General features: G+C 43.8%; 1 protein-coding gene across 5 annotated transcripts in view; it reads right to left on the bottom strand.

Annotated features, from left to right (window-relative positions):
* Positions 1-20,506, bottom strand: part of LOC148031803 (transglycosylase) — a 178,993-nt gene that overhangs the window by 97,304 nt on the left and 61,183 nt on the right. For all 5 annotated transcript variants that reach the window (XM_087685467.1, XM_087685466.1, XM_087685468.1 and 2 more), the window contains one exon: positions 13,890-13,940. In XM_087685467.1, coding sequence (XP_087541593.1) covers positions 13,890-13,940 — 51 coding nt within the window. The remainder of the gene's footprint in view (positions 1-13,889; positions 13,941-20,506) is intronic.

Raw genomic sequence — 20,506 nt, 5'->3', positions numbered from 1 at the left:
ATTCCGACTCTTCCCAGAAGCAAGGGAGTGTGCGTACTTCCGTTGCTATAGGCTCTTTCAAGAGACCTAGGTCTGATCGATCGTAGCTTTTAGCCAGTGTCATAAAGGTAGCGTCCAAGCGTCTTAGGCAAGCAACTAAGTCATCCCTGTATTTTCAACTAGGTCCACGGCCAAGGTTAGAATGGATCGCTGCTTATAAGAGGGTTTAAGGCCAATAAGTGGTTGAGGTTTGATGGTAATAGAGAGTTTAACAGCTACTGAGTGCTGTTTGATTTGCTCTTGAGAGTGTAGCTTGGTCTCATGTTCAATGGGTTTGGATATAGCCACGGTTGTCACGCTATTAGATGTTTTTGAGACCTGAGAGGCACCATCGGTTCTAGATTTGGGAGGTTTATTATTAGCAAGCTGCAGTTATGGGCGATAGATTGGCTTGGGCCTCGCTGATCTAGGTTTTGGAGGTTCTATGGACATAGCGGCCTGATTCTCTTGTGGCATGAGTACCTCTAGCCTAATGTTTCGTGTGGTCAAGTTTGAGAGTGCCTTTTGAGTAGGGTTTTTGGTTGTGTTGGCTTTAGGTAGCCACATCCAGGTGTTATCCTCATAGTAGCCTTGCGCTTGTAATAAGGTCTTGGAGACCCATCGCAACTTGACTATGCATCCTTTTTTAAAGTTTCATATTGGCCTCCTAGGCTTCGAGTGTGGATCATTAGCCTTGTGCGGCCGTGGGTCTTCGATTCTAGGTGGCGGTCCTCGATGTTTAGGTATCCATTTGAGTTGGGGTTCATGGGCTTCAACGTTGGGTTCAGCAAAGCCCATGTTGGGTTCAGCAGTTTGTTGGCATTGGGGCTTGTTGGATTGTGATGAGTCACGACTCCCCTCCTTGAAATTAATGGTGAGTTTCTCTACCGGTGGCTTTGCGGACTTGAAAAGAGTCACGCACCCTTGCTGAAAGCTGTAACTATGCTGACATTGCCCACGGCTAGGTGGATACACTGTGATTCTTAATCGACATGGCAACAAGCTCGCTTCTTAAAGATTCGTCCTTACAGGAATTCTGTGCCTGCATCTTTAGCGTTGGGCAACACATAGAAGATGATCGGCATGCTTTCAGACTTGGGATAGAAACTGCAACCTTGCACTTTCCCAAAAGTGTGTATGATCAGTCTCCACACGGACTTAGCGTTAGTGGGCTGTAACGGCGGTGGTTTGCAAATTTGGGTCCAATGGTCATGAGTTAAGACATTAAAGTCAGCTCCCTCATCAATCGATGCATTGATGGTGCATGTGTACTTGGCAGTGACCGTTATTCTTAGGTAAGCTGGTTCTACAACTTCCTCATTCTCATCGTCCATCTCAGTGATAGTGGCTACTCATACTTGGATAGGGGATACTAGCATTGGAGGCTCATACAACGGATGCATGGAAGGGAAGTACTTCTTTATGCCGCTGTCATTAAAGAAGCCTATGCCCTCACCTTCTAGGGATTCGAGTTCTACGTCGCCAGTTCGGTTGATGGTTCAAACCCTGAAAGAGCCTAGCTCTCGAAACTTCATTTTCTACTTATGTCCTTTCATTGAGTACAGCAGTACTAAGTCGCCCTGTTCAAAGTTGCGCTGCTTGACATGCTTGTCAAACCAATCTTTGCATCTTGCCTTCTCCCATATGAGTGCATGGGTGGCTAGAAGTTGGATTTCTAATAAGCGGTCGAGCTCAATTAGGTGTTCCGTCCATGCCTCCTTCCCGTCCCATCTCTCTTCAAGGGCTATCCTGAGGCTAGGCACGAAGAACTCTAAGGGTAGAATTACCTCCGTACCATAGGTCAACCTAAAGGAGATCTGTCCTACAACCGTCTTATAAGCCGTGCGATAGGCCCACAAGGCCGTCATCAACTTGTTATCCCAATCAGTGCGCGAAGCAGAGATGACCTTGGTCAAGACGTTACCAAGATTTTATTTGTAGATTCAACTTGGCCGTTTGCCTGAGGATAATAAGACGAAGATTTCCAATAGATGATCAAAAAGGAGGATAGTAGGTGAGCTATCACTTCGTTGATGAAGTGTGTGCCTTGGTCACTGACTAGTTCGATGGGACAACCGAATCGTGACATCACTTGCTCCCATAGAAACTTGGCAATGGTCCTAGCGTCATTTTTTCTCGTAGCTCGTGCTTCTGCTCATTTCGTTAGATAGTCGGTAGCAACAATGATGTATTTGGCTTGTGAATACAGTGCCACGGGCCTAGTGGGTCCAATGAAGTCAATCCCCCATTTCTCAAAGGGGAGTTGTGCGATAATTGGAATTAGCTCCATGTGATCCTTACAAATAGGGACTTAGTCCATTGGCACTCATCACAATGCTTCACAAATCGTGCTGCATCCCGGAACAGAGTAGGCCACCACAACAAGGAGTGTAGCACCTTTCAAGCTGTTGCATCTCCGCTAAACTGTCCTCCTGCGATTCCGGCGTATGTCTCTGTAGGTACGTCATGCATCTCATGCTCACACATGCATCTCATGCTCACACACCCATCTGCGCAATAACCCATCTTGTCCCAACCTGTAGATTTGGCCTACTATCAAGTGATAGGGTTGGATCTTTAGGATGAGCCGCCTAAGTCGGGCCTTTTCTATTGGTCGTTCCAGTAGTCCGTACTCAAGCACTTGAACTATGTCATCTCCCAATATGATGTCATGTTGTCTCTAAACAAATCCCTTTCACTGGACAAGCTGAATAGATGTGTGTCCGGCAATTCGTCTACAATGCCTTGCCCAACGGATTCTCCTGTGGAAATGCAAGACATGTGGTTAACCATGTAATGTTGCTTCCCTTTACAAACCACCACAGAGAAGTCAAACTCCAAAAGAAAAAGTAGCCATCTAGCAATGCGTCCTGTAGCACAAGGTTTGTTAACCAGATACAACAAGGCTTGGTCATCTCCCAATACGGTGTCATGTTGTCTCTAAACAAATCCCTTTCGCTCGACAAGCTGAATAGATGTGCGTCCGGCAGTTCGTCTACAATGCCTTGCCCAACGGATTCTCCTGTGGAAATGCGAGACATGTGGTCAACCATGTAATGTTGCTTCCCTTTATAAACCACCACAGAGAAGTCAAACTCCAAAAGCAGAAGTAGCCATCTAGCGATGCGTCCTGTCGCACAAGGTTTGTTAACCAGATACAACAAGACTTGGTGATCAACAAAGAATGTAAAAGGCGTAGCCAAAAGATAATGCCAAAATTTCTTTACAACAAACACCATGGCCAAGCCCTCTCTCTCCGTTGTTGAGTAATTTATTTTGGTCTCCGTGAGTTGTCTCCTAGCAAAGCTCACTGGGTCATCCAGGTTGTATTCACCAGGTTGGCACAACACCACTCCTACGGCAAATTTCGAAGCGTCAATGTGCACATGAAACGTGAGTCCCTAATCTGGGGCTCGTAGAATTGGTGGTGGTCAGAGCCTTTTTTAGTTCCTCATATGCGCGTTGGCATTCCTCGGTCCATTCGAATATGATCAACAGTTTCTATAGAGGTTTAGCAATCAATACATAGTTCAACACGAACCGTCATTAAAACCATGTATCGCCTAAGAAGCACTAAACGCCCTTATAATCAGTTGGGGATGGAAGGTCGACAATGACCCTGATCTTTGAGAAATCTATGGCAATGCGGTTCTTCGACACCACATGTCCTAGGATGCATCCATGCTTCACCCAAAATTGACACTTCAAGGGGTTCAATGAGAGAATATATAGTCGACACAGTTCAAAGACCGCCCGGAGTCTGTCTAAGTGTTCCCTCCAAGTAGAGTGAACACACAAGTCATCCATGAAGACCTCTAGCTCCTTCCTGAGCATGTCTTTGAATATAGTGCACATCGATCGTTGGAAGATAGCTGGCATATTAGTCAATCCAAAAGGCATAACTATATAGGCAAGGACGCCCCATTTAACGGCAAACACAGTCTTATGCCTATTTTTAGGATGCCCTTGCACCTAATTGTATCTGGAGAAGCCATTCAAAAAATTGTAGACCTCTTTGCGAGCTACTCTCTCGAGCATGTGCTCGGTGTACCACAATGGATAGTTCTCTCTCTTTGTATTACCTTCTTGTAATTGACACACACTCTAATCTTTCCATTCTTCTTTAATACGATGACTATGGCCGAAACCTAGCCTATAAGTTCAATTTCGTAGATGAATCCTGCTCTCATTAGCTTGTCAATTTATTCCTTCACGACGTGGACCTGCTTTGGATTCATGGGATACGGTCGCTACTTGACCGGCGTTGCGTCAGGGGTCATGGGTATGTTTTGAATCACTATACTCGGATCTACCTCCTTGAGCTCTTCAAGGAACCAAGCAAAGACGTCTATATACGCTCGTAAGAGAGTAATAAGACTTGCTTCCTCTTCCTCAATCAAGTCATCGGCTATAGAAACGGGTCATGGTGTCTCCCCTTCCCTGGCTATATTGACCCCTTTAACCTTGGTGGGTCCTTCGATTGGTTCGCTTGCTTGCCCCTATCGTTTGACTCCTAGCAAGATCACTACCCTATCTCCTTTTTTGAATTTCGTAAATCGCTTTGGGTAGATCTTGCAGTTTCCGTTGCTCTTCTGTTTGCGTTTACTTAGGCAGCTTCCGTCGTTCCTCCCTTAACTGTCGGCGCCTTAGGTGGATGGGTAGATCCCGCTTAATGCATCTACTCTTGGGAGGTCGAGGTATCTCAAGGTCACTCTCTAAACTGACTTCTAACTCAAAATTGAACTCTCGGTCTTCCCTAGAAGAGAGAGTCTTTCCTAGTGGTTATAGCTCAAAAGGTGAAACCGTTCTTAGTAATGGCATGTCGCTTGGTTGGGTTAGGTCTGCCTCCTCATAGTCAAGTGTGCCTATGTGCTCCAACCAAGCTCGGTCACAGTCTATGAGTATAACTTCTCCCCCTTCCTTAAAGGCGTTTTGCTTGCGTGGTTTGGAGTTAACTCGTATTTGTTCGATTACCCATCCCCCAGTGTCGTATTCTATAGTATCAATTTTCCTTTCGCTCTCATCACTGAAGGAGTAGCAGTCTTCATATTCGTCGTCAGAGTTGTCTTTGTCCAACTGCTCCCCATTTCCCAAGTCTTGATACGTCTCTTTGATTGGTTAGGGACTAAAGCCCAATTATACCTCAAGTTTGACTCATGCACCTTGGACCATCGCCATTCAAGCTCGTCCAAGAGATCTTGGAGTGGTTTGAAATTCATTGTTGGATTGCCAGCCAACTCATCGATCAGATATCCTAAGATCTCCAAGAGCTCTCGTTTATTGCTCAGGACTTGGAATGTGACAGGGTTGGGCTTTCCACGTAAGCTTCCAGCTATCATGCAGATTGGTGCCAAGGGTGTGTCCTTAGGCTTGCCAGTTGCCTTGATGGCTTGTTTGTACTCCTCAGTGTTCGAGAATGATAGGTCGATGGTAGCAAGAACGTGCATCCAATCTCCCTCGTCCTCAGGGCACAAGATATACTGGATTAAGGCCCAATAGGATCTCCTAATGTGTCCATTACCCTTCAGCATGGTGGAGATGGCATCTAGGTCAACTGGCATAGTCGTCCAAGTGTCCATCTCTACTCTTGCACCCTCTATTTGATTGCCTAGGAAGATAAGACCATTGCCCCAATCATCCACGACTCTCGCATTGTGCATCCAGGATCGGCCTAGCAGGATGTCGTAGTCCACTCCCTTCATGACTATAAAGTCAACAAAGAATTGGATTCCTGCGATCTTCACTGGGCAATTTTTCAACACTCCGAATGTTTTCACCTTCATTCCGTTAGACAGTGTGACGTTGAACCTAGCAATCTCGACCATTGGGTTACCCCAAGTTTGGAGTATTGCATGGCTTAGCACACTCACTCCTACCCCTGTGTCTACGATCCCCTTTCTTGTGACATCCCCCAGAGCTAAGACTGACATGACTGCATGCATTTCCGTGCCTTTCCAAAAGACATTGACGTGCAAGGATTTAGGCCCGGAGTGCAGTATCAAACTTAGTATTTTCGTTTCAGCATCGTGCTTAGACAGGTCTATGACAACTTGCTCATTTGATTCTTCAACCCACTATTTCAGCTCTTGCCATAGCGTTGGATGCTGCCTAAGCAGATCACCTAAGCTTAGAGTCACAAGGGTGGTCACTAATGTATTAAGAAGGTTGCTAGCCACTTGTCTCTCCCCTAACTCTGCGATTCTTGGCGAATGGCCCTAACTGGTTTGTTGGCCCATAGCACTTGGGCTTCGTCTAGGCGGTACTGCTTGTGGTCCCAACGTGTCCCTTGATCTTGGTCGTGGGGGAGAGACTAGCATGCTTATACTCGAGAGATCATCAATCCCGTCTTCTAGTATGGGGTCAGCATCTTTTAGATGCTCTTGGGCCTTCTTCACCCATTCCTTCACTTTCTCAATGGCTTCGAGTTGGCGCTTCGGGTTGGGATACTCCCCGACCTTAGCACTCCCCTTCTCAGCCATCCATGGAGCAGACGTCTCTGTCTCTGCGTCAATGACCTTTTTTCCAACGGGCAATGTTGTGGCACTTTCAGTTTTAAGAGTGACCTTAGCATCTGGCCTTTTTCTCCTCCGTTTCCGACTCTTCTTTCCAACTGAGGTTGTGTCAAGGTTGCTAGGCCCTGGTAATGATATGCCAGCATGCTTTGTTTGCATGCTAGTCATGACGTACAATGGGATAGGTGTGGCCTCCCCATCCAATGTCTCCACACAGCACAACCCCAATGGAACCGATGGCTCATTTGCCGAACTAGAGGATGGCTTCCGTCTAGAGCAATCAATAAAAAGATGAGTGATCCCACACTTAGCTCATCTTAGGTCAGCCTTATCTCTATTTGCTTGCGCCCTCTCGGGGCAGCATGAATAAACGCGTCCTGAGTGATGGCCAGTCGCTCTTGGGTTTGCCTTCCTAGGACTTTGCCTCTCCCTCTACCTAACACCATCACCGATACTAGTCGGTAGTCCATAAGGATTGTGTTGCCTTCATCATACGATACATAAGGTTTTACATAAGACTCATTGTCGTTCGGCTCCTCCACATAGTGGATTGGAGTATCGCTCGATGAATGGGTTATGTAGGGTCTCAGTGGTCTAGGGATGCCTGTAGAATTTATCTCCATCCTAGAGATGGTCGCCTTAGCATCATTAGGTGCTGGGAGAGCCAATGGGACTCCCCTTCCCAAGAAGTTCGATGGCATGTTCGCAAGGTAGGATTTGACCATAGGGCTGCGAGTATGAATCTCCGAGATAGTCGACAATGCATGACGTCATGGCCGAACCTACCGCAATTAACGCAAGGTCGTGACCTAGCGTCCTGACACTCGGCTGGCAAGTGGTTTCCACCGCAATGCATGCATTGGACATGTAGGCAAGTCGGTCATCTCATCATCTCCTATAGTTTAGCTATTTCCATCTTCATCTCTGCTAGCTCTTGTCCCAAGTCAGTGCCCTTCCCTTTATCTTGAACACTTGGGCCTGATCTCTTACTCAATGTTGAAGCCCTCTCGGAATCCTTGGCGCTAGACTCTTCTCGACTCAAAATCCTGGAGCTTCTTTCTTTGAGTTGGTCGTCCACTCTAATAGCTTCTTCAAAAATCGGCTTGCTCCGCAACATCTAGACTTGTGTACCAGATTCGGCCCTTGTCGCCTAAGCACAGTTCAAAAGCTTGGGAGCGTTGAGTAGCATCAGTGAGGCCATTGACCTCGCACACCTACTCAAACTGCTCCATAAAGTTGTATGGATCGTCGGTTACTTGGTATTTGTCCAGCTACTTTGCTTTTGCGGAGATTTTCGATTGGCTCATAGAGCCTTGGTTGACTCCCAACCCTGCCAGTAGCGATGTTGCCAACGCTATAGCACTTTGTTCTGTTGCGGTGTTATCTAGCAACCGCTTCGTCAGAACCTCACTCAACGTGAGGTCTCCTTCTAGCGCTCTCTCGCCCTCTATCTGATTTCTGCATGCTGGGGCTAGCACTCTCTGGATCTCTCGCATTTCCATGCTCTAGCATAAACTCCTACTTTGTTGGTCCTGATTGTACACGGCTAGGCCTTGAGGGCCTTGCGTGTTAGCTTCCTCTCCTCCTCAAGATCTGCTATGATGTCCTCTGCTTGTTCTAGCAAAGTTTGGACATCATCTTCGCTCACTAGTTGCTAGATCACCTTAGGAAAGTCTCCTAGGTCAAGTTTCTCATTGCTTCTACGGCTTGAGCTCCCCTCTTCCACATCTAAGACGTCCTGTTGTACCAAGTTGTTGATCAGGTTGCTGAGGTAGCGTGATCCACTTCCTCGATAATATCAGTCCTTGCTGTGTTCGGCTCTTCGGTCGCATTCTTCACCTAGTCCTACTTTTGGGGATTCCATTACCCGTCTCTGTCTTGGAATCTTCGCTTATTGGTGGGTTCCTTCAAGTTCTTATGTCTGGGTGAGTTTCTTGTTAATTACAACTAGTCCTAAACTTACCCTCACTCTGTGCATGTGTGCGCGTGTGTATACACATGTATACGCGTGTGTTCTTTTCTATGCACTGTGTGAAATCAAGCTTTTAGCTCTTCTCAAGTGTGCTTCGAGGACTGGAAATCAGATTGAGAGAGAAAACAAAGTGTCTAAGCAACTCTAGCACTCTCATCATGGATTTAGCCTAATAGGCTTGTATGCTCGGTTTCTGGCCGTCCTCACTCGTTCATCAGGTTCTTAGCTATGCTCTCTGCTCAATCGAGCATCATTTGGGCTCTACGACTCCGCTTGATGTCACTAACAGACTGGATCGCTAGATGGTTGACTAGTGTCGCCAATACGTCAGCGTCTTGCTGTTTCCTTTGTTCCTTGTGCCAGAATAGCATCTCAAGCGTCTATATAGTCTTCGGGTATTCATATGCCCGGTGTCTAGGTGGGTCTGGTCGAAATTTTAAAAATTCTGGAAAAAATCAGACTCAGCCCAACAGATCTGAATTGCAAGGGTCAAGTAAGTGACTCGAATGGGCCGAGCGGCGGAGCGAAACTGGGCCAAACTAGCGGGACAAATAGCACGAGACTCGAGTGGGCCGAGGCCGAATATGGAATTCGGACGGACCGAGCGAACGAAGGCTGAGTAGCTAATCTGGCCGAGTGGATGACTCACACGGACCGAGTACTCAATGTCCGAATGTGCATGGCCCGAGTCTGGGTGGGCCGGGTCCGAATGGTGAATTCGGCCAAGCGGAATGTCAGCTTGCTCGAGTGGGCCGAGACGGGATTTTTTACGCGTCCGAGTAAGATGAGCCGAGTGGGCTAAATGGGCCCGAGGGCTGATTCTAGGACTCGGCCCACAATTGTCGTCACTTCAACGGGCCGAACGCGGCGTGTTTTTTCCGAAACGACGAAAATTTCGTCGGACCGAATAATTATGGCCTTAACACTTGCTAAGCACTTCCAAATCCTACCTATGCATGAAGAAGAAGGTATGGATATACCTGTAATGGACAACAAACTTGTTGGCAATACGGTTGAAGCGGATCCACGCTCTCTCTCTCTCTCTCTCTCTCTCTCTCTCTCTCTCTCTCTCTCTCTCTCTCTCAAAATCAAGGTTTCAAATGAGCTCTCCCTTGGCCTCTTGGCTATTAAACCCCTTTCCCACAAGGTTTTTTGCCACTCCGACCCCTCCACTCGTTGACCTCAACCCCCTTGAGCACTCCTTTCCGTTTTTTCCTGATTTGTGCCATGTTTGGCATGTTTTACATGTCACAACTCTATAGAAATAAAATTTGTATCCTTTTTTATTAATTTGTCTATATAATGATTTATTAAATTTGTTTCCTTTGCACTAATTAGATATAAAGAAAAGCGCATTGGAGTTGGCCACTGATGAGTGGTCACAAGTTATGGTGGACCCACGCAGTGGGTTAGAGAAAAAATAGTTCACACTTCCACCTATATGGCCCGATTGGGCGCCTGTGACCAGAACTCACGCATATCAAGGTTAGATTCGCACACAGAAAGGATTGATGCCTTGAAGTGTGGGCTAGATCCGCCAAAACAGACAGTTACAATCAACAAGATGGCATGATCATGAAATCCTTTTACAATGTGCATGTGTGGGCTGAAAGCTTGAAATGCACATTTCTTTGCATAGAAAAGTCACATGAAGATTCTGATACTGTTTTTGCGATGTACACGGAAAAAACTTTCATATGACACCCATATTGGGGGGTCCCTAAATTTTAGGAGGTTCCTAAATTTTAGGAGCCTCGAATTAGGCTAAAAATACTAGTCCTAAAAAATAGTGATGTCATTCTAAAAATAGTAAATTTTGTACTTTGACTATGCTTACTAAATTTGGTTGTTTCTATTCTTGACAGTAGTCAGCCCAAAAAGAAAAGCCATAGAGAAGAGACAAGTGTCAAGATACTTGTCACACAAGTTTCCAAGTGTCCCACCACTTGTCACATCTCATGACATGTGGCTGGACACTTGTCTTGTGCTACTCCACTTTCCCCTTTTGTACTAGCTCTTCCCTCTCCTATAAATAAGAGCTCGTTTTTCTTCATTCAGCATCATTTTTCTTTGCCGTAAACTCATGTACAACACCCACAGATAGCCAAAAACTGGCCCCATCCATCCCCATCATCATCCCCCACTTCTCCATTATCAAATTCTTCCATGTTCCCTCTTCTATCACTGCTGTTTTACAGGACAGCAAGCCTGTAAATTCATTACAGCACCTCCTTCTCGAGCTCTTTCTTCTATTTTAGCAACAAGAAGCAAGCCCTATCCGTGTACTGCTGATCAACGATGGAGAAAGGCTGATTTCCCTTCTTTCTTCTCTCATACTGTAAAGAAATCAGTTCTTATCATTGCATAATAGATAATGCATATGTGTTTGTACATCTTTGCATGATCTTGTGACAGTGAGAATTACTTCTCCTCACTCTCAGGTTGATCGTAACTGAGCTCTTCCCTAAGGGACTTGGGTTGAGCAGAAATAAATTTCTTCGCAGAGGGGGGGAGTTGGGTTGCCTATCTTCAACCCTCAATCTTGTCTCCGTTACTTTTACATTTTCATGGCTGTAATTTTGTGAGTAATTTTCATTTTCATCTTTAAGTGTTCATTCTCTTTTATATTAAATCTCGAAAACAAGCGAATATCATAATTGTTAAGCATACTACGTTATTCGGGGCGATTACATTACAGCAACAAACCCTACACTTTTCCTACCAATCTCTTAACCTTAACCTACTTTAAATGCAACAAAAATCAAAAGCAAAGTACTAAACTAATTTCTCCCACTTTCCTACTCATCCAACCATCAAAATAACCCAAATACTTACTTGTGAAGATTAAAAACCCAAAACTTCCTACCTATCTCAAGCTCACTCACGAAATGAGACTTCATGGTATGCACAGGTCAAGCAGTGGGTCGCAAGATATGGGATCAACGTGGACCACCTCCCCCCTTTCAATATGACCCTAACTCCCCTTCATACACCTCTGCCACATTGAGGGGAACTTGGTCATGCAATAGGACTCTTACCAACTGCACATACAACATATGTGGACTTCACCCCAACAGCCCCTTCCTCCAAAGATGTCATACTATATGGACCACTTTATGAGTACTACATCAAATCATTTTAATTAGAGACCTGGATATCTAGATGTATACATGCCACATGACATGCCACGGAGCCACTTAAGGTATCTCTCATCAACTTGAGATCAAGATTGGGAGGGCAGCCCACATTCATAGAGCTGAGCTAATTTCTAGACTATGGCAAGAGGAGGTGGAGAACAAGGAGCACTACATCTATAGATGTAAAGCCTATAGCACAATCTAACTCCCGAGCTAGATACCCCTCAATATTTCGAGGGGACACCTCCTTCAGACTAGTCACTGAGCCCCTAGACTAGTGCCACTTGGGCTACTTCCTACTCAAGATTCGAAGACTCCGCACATCATTACTACATGCAAGCACTATATAGAGAGGGGGACATCAAGTCACAGCTTTACCAATTTCTTCCAGACTGTAACAATACACAGCACCTACACAAAAAGGGGGTGACAATCCAAAGAGCTAAGGTGAGCAGAGCAACATTTTGAGCACAGATACAAGGGTACCAAACATAGATACTAATCAAAGGGAGATGAGGGAGATCTGCCAACAACACAAGCAGCACTTGACAAAGCAAGGGATCAATCCAGGTTCTACCCCTGTACTATTTCATTAGGGATGTATGACAAACACTACCCACCACCAATCCTAACTAGATGGAACTAGATATCTGTGTATTATTCAGCCACACAACTAGACATGTACTCCTTCATCCTCATGTTGTATCCCTACATGTGCATTATTTGTCTTGTACATCACCTTAGCTTCTTTTCATAGCATATCACTAATGATCCTTAGCACGTCACATTTTGATATCTAGTGGCAATCAGCACTGTACATGGTTTTGTCTCATAGGCACATTGCCACCAAAGATTGAATGGAGAAAGCCTTCTTTTATATGTCACCTTTGCAAAGATCAAGCCCTCCATCATCCACTATCTTTGACATCATTGGGAGCACCTTCAAGGAGACCCCCATCATCAATATGAGCTTCAAGAGTTCTTCCTTCATACCTACCAGACAACCTAGCTTTCATAGACGGCATGGAACCCCCCAGTCCTGTTACCCCCCCCATCCTCAGCTGCTTTCTCCTATTATCCTAGGCTACACTGAAAGGCCTTTCATCCATATGGTTTTGTTTGCATTTAGAGCCAACTAGATTGTTGAGCACTTGACATCATTGATTTTTGTTTCATTAATATAATAAGCCACATTCTATTTTATTTTGGGAAATAAAGGAAACACTCTTAGAGAGTCTCCAAAATTAAACAAGAGCATTCCTTGAAAGATAGAGAAGAGTCATTCTGACCTATGTAGTAGCTTCTTAGTTCATAGGTTTCCTTGAAAGATAGAGAAGAGTCATGGGATCCTAGGTAGTAGCTTCTTAGTTCATGGCTTGACCTTGGCATATGAACCTTGGCATATGACCAAACATCATTACATTGAGTTATGGATGTTTTCTCTTCTCACAAGTCATCCCCGAGTTCTTGGAGCCCAAGAAATCCAAACAGGGACACTTTTAGGGGAACATTGACGTAAACAGCTTCTAAACAAGGTGCTAGATGGACCAATTCTAGATTGGACAAAGTCCCACATAAAGAGCTTGAAGCATATCAATCTGTCTCTTTGCCATTCGGGTACTCAACACTTATACATATCCCAGATTATAGCGTCAAAAAATGAGACTATCTGTGTTGAATCATCAGCATGAATGTTATAACTTTCACAAGCAAGTCATAACCTTGAGCGAGCATGTGACATACAAATAAAATTGGAAGCATACTCTAAGCTAAAATACTCAAGCATAAAGATTAAAACTTTATGCTGCTGATGCTGAGAATTCTTAATCCAGTCTAGAAGCATGAAGCATGAATCATGACCTGCACAGGTCGTAAACCAAAAAAACCATCCAAGAAATGGTTTTCATTTAGCATCACCAACAAGGTAAATATATCAGCAAATGTTACAAATTTGGGGCACGTCAACCTGAAGATTGCATTCAAATCTCATTTTGCCTCCTAATTCCTTTTCTACATGCATCACAAAATATCTGAGGCTCAATCTCCTTTTGCCTTCCCATTCTTTTTCTAGTAACTTATCACATTTATTAAAATCACAAAATATTTGTGGCTTATTCACAGAGATGCTGCTCTTCAAAAATCAAGATATAAACATCATCACTGCTTAAAAAGTATGTACAAACATCTATGTTCAATTCAAGACATTGACATATAAATAGTTCCCTATATAGAGTCAACAAGATAACTTACAGGATTTAGCTTTCCATTAAAATGCCTATTGATTACTATCTCTGCCATTGCCTGCAAATAAAATCAATACATCATAGTGATGAATCGAAAGTGCAAAATATGACTTAAAGTATGAAGATGAAGGTCAAATGTTAATATGAATTACAAAAGTTTTGAAATGCTCATTTTGGTCTTCTACAGAGTGGAATAGTAAGTGATTATTGCTACCTCACATGAGGCAAGCACTTTTGGTACAACAAACCTAAATAGACCAATTATTACGGCGCAAGATAATTTGTTTTCTACACAAGGGAATCCAACCTTAAGAGATTGCAATAGATGCAATCGAAGAAAAAAAAAGATGAAAGGGAATTTGATTGTAGTGTGTAGTGGACATGGACAATGCCAAATAGATGTACAAGTAGCAGCAATGAAGCAAAGATGCATACAGTGCGAAAAGGTGTGAGCACTTGTGAGTATTGAGCAAACAAGAACCCTGGAGCCCACTAGGTGATCCGATGTTTGGAGCATCTTCTGTTTCAAAGAGTTTGTCAGCTTTTGCCAAAACAGACCATGCAGTATGCTATGAGAGTTTTGTAAGACACTAATCTCCTGAATGCACAAAACAAAGAAGACAAGAGAACCCAAATGTTGAAACAATTATTTAATCTTATAAGTTACATATTACAAAAGTAATGTAGGTGTAGACAAAGGTAAAGGCTGACTGCAGCAAATCCAAAAGCACTTCTCCTTCTCCTGCCTAGAACAAACTCACAATCAGCCATGATCAGCACAATCAAATTCTCCTTCTTGCACTCCTCGAATCATGTACCTGCCACCAACACCACACCCTTGCTGAAACTATATTAATCACTGGTGATGCTATAATGGAAACTTCATTGTCTTTTCAATTGTGGCCTCTTTTCTCACTCGAATGAAATGATCCTGTATTCTGAACTCTCAATGATAGTCCAAACACCATCATTCCCAGTGCAAGCCTTAAGAAGATCAAAGATAAACCTATAGCAATGCTCTCCCATGGTAGAATATCCGTAAAAGGCTGGAAGTATACATGGGAACTTTTGTCTGTCATACTACACAAGTAATACTGTCATGAGGACATATATTTTTGAAACCTCACTTAACATGTGGATTAATTTTTAATCACATGATTAAGTAAATGTTGCACATGTGAGATGCAACTGGGGTTAAAGTAAATTTACAAGCTCGAGACCCGAGAAAATCACGGGATGTCAAAGGCAAAAGTTGCTATAAGTTATGTTGCATAGGTACTTGGTGGTGTCTGGTGTCAATTGTTCGCCTAGGTCATTCATTTGGCCATAAGTGTCAGTTTTAGTGACACTAGAGATGTGGCGTTTAATGGTACCTAACGCCGATCTAATGATCAAAGATGGCACAGAGAGACTCGTGAGTGGAAGATGCCTAGCCAATTTAATTATTGGCCAGTTCGATTGTTTTTCTGGGCACCAAAATAATTATTAGATTAATTTTCAGTAATTAAAGGCTGAAAATTAATATTTAATGATGGATAATGTTGGAAAAACCATTTGGGATGGCTGCCACTTGGCAAACTTGCCCATAGAGGTTGGTAAAAGGCTAAAGAAGAGGAAAAACGAGATCATTCTTGCTGTACCAAATGTGGAAGAGCTGTGAGTAGCATGGCCAACCTATTTTCAGCCATTGCAACCAGCCACGAATGAGTTTTGAGAAGGCGATTGCAAATTCGAACCCTCCACAGCTAGGCGATTGCATCCAAGTAGAAGGTGACAATTAATTTGGATATCTCAGCTATAGGCAACAGCATTTAATGCTGTTGTGGCAGGGCAATAGCTGCATTTGACTGATTTTGTGTCATTCTTCGCAACAAAACTCTAAATTTTCTCTCTACAGCTTTCTCTCTCATCTCCCAGCCATTTCACAGCCTTGCTCTAAAGATCTTAGCATTTGGACTCTTGGAGGTTGAGAAATTGTAAATTTCAAATTAGGGTTTACAGCAACCTTGAGAAGCGTGCCAAAAATTGAAAGCTCCAAGACTTGGATTTTTCAAGGTTGAAGGTGAATTTCAGCTAAATTCAGCTGAAGGACTAGCTAACCATTGAATTTGGGGCATTGCCATCGTCTTTAAAGTGGGTAAAGGCCAACTAAGTGCCCGAATCAAGGGGCAAAACAAATTGAAAACTTGCTGGACACTTTGGACAGCAAGGGGAGTTTGGATTGTGAAGGGGATTGGGAGAATCCCATTGTGAATCAACTTCTTCTTCAATAAAGCTAAAGAAATATCGAAAGGGGAGCCGATTTTGGGGCCAATCGGATGTGCATTGTCCAAGATCAATAGGTAAATTTATATTTTCAGATTTGCATTTATTGTTTGCTGCTCTAATTAAGTTGTAATCAAGGATTTACCACCCATCCACAGAAGGAAGGCTGGTTTCAAATACACTCACAAACAAAGACATCTACATCTTGTCTCACAGTAGGCACATAGAAGAAAGGCTCCAATGATCTCACAATCACATTAATGCCCCACTAGCCTGAGTATGGTGGAGAACTCTAGTGGCTCTTAGTGTGCTCAGTTCACACTCAGTAGTATGGTTTTCTTTGCCATTAGAGTCTCACTAGAGCAGAACATGACGAATGCTACAACAAAGATGGGTGTGGGTGAGGCAAGCTGAGAGTATGAGCAGTGTGCAGTCTCATGAAAGTGCTTGACTGTGCTAGTGCTCAATGCTGAGGTGTAGACAAAGAATGGGGGGGGAGAAGATGGCAACCAACCCTGCATGATGCTCTGATCTTCCTTGCAAGCTTTTGGCCCTGTCTTCTGCTGTGTGCTCCACTTAAGAATCCCTTCTCAGCCCTGTATAGTAGTTCAGTGCAGTGAATCTGCAGGTACATGACCCTGGACTGACAACCCTACACACAGAGTGGAGATTTGTTCTGCCCTCTCGCGATCACTGGAAGGAGACGGAAAACAATTGAAAAGACTGCTCGCTTCGAGACTGACGAGATCACCAGCAGACTGACAACCTGCTTGACTGAAGAACTGCAGACTCACAACTTGTGCAAAGGGTTTGAAGGCACATCGTAAGCTCTGTTGCACAAGTGCAGTCCAGCACAGCCTGACTGCATAACAGGTGCAGTATACACGCAGGGCCTGAAGACAGACACGGTTTCTGTACAGACTTTGAGACAGCCAGTCAGGGTTGAGAACAGATCTTGTAACCAGAAAAGAGAGAGTGAGTTTCACATGGCTAGCACAGGACTAAAACAAGAAACCATTAACTGCACCCATACTAAACAGACACCTGGCCCTCTTGGCCTAATGAAATAAAGTGTTTCACTGCAACCTAACTGGCCCTCTTGGCCTAAAATGGATAGTTCAATCTAATCCATGCAATATATGATCTCCTTGGCATATACAACACATCCTATCAAACTAATCAGGATACTAAGGATAGCATAAAATATGAGGACTAGCCTCATGCTACTCATGCGAGTTAGCTAAAAGCTTGATCTATCCTCTTTGTAGATCCACTAGCCCAAGTCTTTCTACTGATATCTCAATTATAATGGCTATCTCTTCTCGGGTACTATGAGCTGAATGAATGACATCATTAGGTTGATATATCTCATCCCCTCGGTCATCATTCAAACGGATCGCTTGTCCCAGCTTTCCAATTACTCCTCCTACAGGGAGAATCATGGATTTATGATCATTCAACTCTTCTCTAATTGGACCATTCCATATGTCAATGATACGATCCAAACTAGACAGAGCTTCAAGCCTAGACCCATCACATAGATGCATCTCAGGGCGGCAATCCCAGATTGAGTCCAGCAAGAAAGAGAGAGAGAGAGAGATTTCTGTTATGGCGAATATGCAGGTATCAAATGGTATTGATGTGGCTTTTCTCGACCAGCATATAGGGCATCAGGATGATAAACATTTAACGGAATCGGATGGTGACTCGTTGTGGCTGAGGATTCTGGGCAGTTTATGGATGGGGATAAGATGGGTAAACGTTGTAAGATGTTGGTTCATGAACCCGTTTTATGTGCTCCAAATTTATGTTCATGCTTCATGCTCATAGACTGATGGGTCTCTTCAGTTTATGCTTGCCACTGCCAACAATCTTATGTCAGATTATGTTCATGCCAATCAGGGTAAAGCGAGCTCTTTACCGGAAGGGGATCAAGTGGTTGCTGTCAAGGGAACTAACCTGGTTTTACAGCAGATTGATGCTTTCCATGAGAGGGCAGCCATCTTTTACTTTACGGGAAGGACTCCTTTGATTACTAGGATTCGTGCTTGGCTGTAGTCCCCACGCTTGTCAGTGTTGAGGCGTGTCAAGATGATGTTTCAGGACAAGTGCAAGCCCCCCTCATTGAAGAGATTTATGATGGACCAAGAGGGTATTTTGAGATTCTTTTTTATTCCTTGGAAGTGTGTGCTCGCATTATGCAACGTATTCCTTTGTTCATGGACAGTCAGCTAGTACATATGGTCCCATGGAGGCCTATGGCTGAGTTTCAAGAGGTACTTAGGCAGGTATGCCCAATTTGGGTAGAGGTGGTTGATTTTCCTGCACGTCTTTGGCGAATTCTTCATTTGGTTTTGAGAACCCTTGGTGAGGTCTTGGTGGAGCCCTTGTTGGCCTCCCACAATAGGAACAAGGCTTGTATGCCATGGGACACATGGAAACCTCACACAACCAAAATTCGTTTTGAGGTTCCTGGGTTGCAAACATTGGTTTTTTAGCTTAAATGGGGCACATTTGATGGACACTATTTTAGATGTGGCCAATTGGGCCATTTTATTTCAGAATGTGATAGAAGCCCTCAGGTATTGCACCGTTCTTTGAATCCTGACATGGATATGCGAGAGCATCATCCCCAGTAGATGGCTCAGCAACAAGAAGTTGTTCGTGGGCCTCTTGTCATGCATGAACATGATGATGGAAGAGCATGCATCGCCTTCGGTTGGTCGGAATTTGCCTCCTCAGGAAGATTCTTGGGTCACTTTGGTTAGACGTAATGCTAGATAGGAATCTCGTTCACACACCCATCTCCACACCCTATTACTCAGACTTTTCAAAGCAAAGGTAAGGGGTTTTGTATGAAACCTCAATCTTTACGTATTCTTGCAGTTCGTATGGATGATAAAAGAGCTTCTTATTCTGCTTTGTGCTTTGACGCGCATGGAAGGCTTGAGCCTCCTCAAGATGTTTTCCGTTCTCAACAATAGCAGTTCCCTTCTCGTGCTTCAATTGCTAGTTTGCAGAACCCGGATCTTGTAGATGTGATCCGTAGTGAGATGGAGAGATTTCAGGCAGCTAAACCTACTCATGTTAAAGGGAAAGGGAAAGTGGTGATTCAGTTATTTTCTCTTCTATGGTTTATTAGGAGATTTGCTTTATGGAATGTTAAAGACATTTCTTCATGCAGTAAGTAATATCAGTTGTGGAAAGCTTTGTTAGCTAGAAATTAGGATATTTTTTGTGCCACAAACAGCATGCTTTGGCAAGATCTTCTTATGTATATAAAGATTATACAGTTTTCTTTAGTGGTTGGGTTCCACATAAATCAAGAGTTATGCTAGCCATTAGATCTTCCTTACAACCATCATTGGTTTTTCAAGACCCTCATGGCAAATTTCACATGCTAGAAATCCTATATGAGGGAGACGTTTTGTAGCTAGTGGATGTGTATACTCCTACTGCTCAGAAACATCGTCAGCTTGGGATGACTTACATTGCCTTGCCATGGCTCGTCAAGGTTTTGTTATGGGTGATTTTAATGCATGTTTATGTACGGATCAGGCAACGTCACACCACTCGGTTATGCATGGTCCTGAGCAGCAGGCTTGGGATGCTCTAGCAAATGTGTCTTTGAAACAGGCCATGTGGTCTTGGATGCATGCTTCACAGTCTGGATATACTTATCATTCTCTTCAGCATCCAACCACCTGCCCCAAACTTGATAGGATCTACATTTGTCAGAGTGATTATTTCCTTCCTACAATCATTGATATGTGGGTGAAGCAATAGCATGTCTTGTCTTATCACTATCCTTTGGTTTAGAATTTGACCCACCAACCCGTTCATGACTTTAAGGCTCTCCTTGCTCATTTGCCTCTATGTTTCAACCAATCTTTTCTGCTACAAAAGAAACAAGTGATGTGTCTTTGAAACAATCCATGTGGTCTTGGATGCATGCTTCACAGTCTCGATATACTTATATCATTCTCTTCAACATCCAAACACATGCGCCGAACTTGATAGGATCTACATTTGTCAGAGTGATTCTTTCCTTCCTGTAGTCATTGATATGCGGGTAAAGCAACAGCATGTCTTGTCGTATCACTATCCTTTGGTTTAGAATTTGACCCACCAACCCATTCATGACTTTAAGGCTCTCCTTGCTCGTTTGCCTCTATGTTTCAACCAATCTTTTCTGCTATTAAAGAAACAAGTGAAGTCCATCAAAGCGAAGGAAATAAGACCAATACGTATGGAATAAGAAGAGTGGGATGATTTGGATGAGCTAGCACGCTCTACCATAGATCTCTCAGTGTTAGACGACTTACTCTTTACCATTGAGAAGCTGAATTCTGCATATGA

This window comes from Lygodium microphyllum, chromosome 9, assembly GCF_053477565.2.
Source record: "Lygodium microphyllum isolate KBCC chromosome 9, Lygodium_microphyllum_v1.1.10, whole genome shotgun sequence".
NCBI classification, from domain to species: domain Eukaryota; kingdom Viridiplantae; phylum Streptophyta; class Polypodiopsida; order Schizaeales; family Lygodiaceae; genus Lygodium; species Lygodium microphyllum.
Note: the sequence above shows the minus strand (reverse complement) of the source record. Positions and strands in the feature narration are given on the sequence as shown.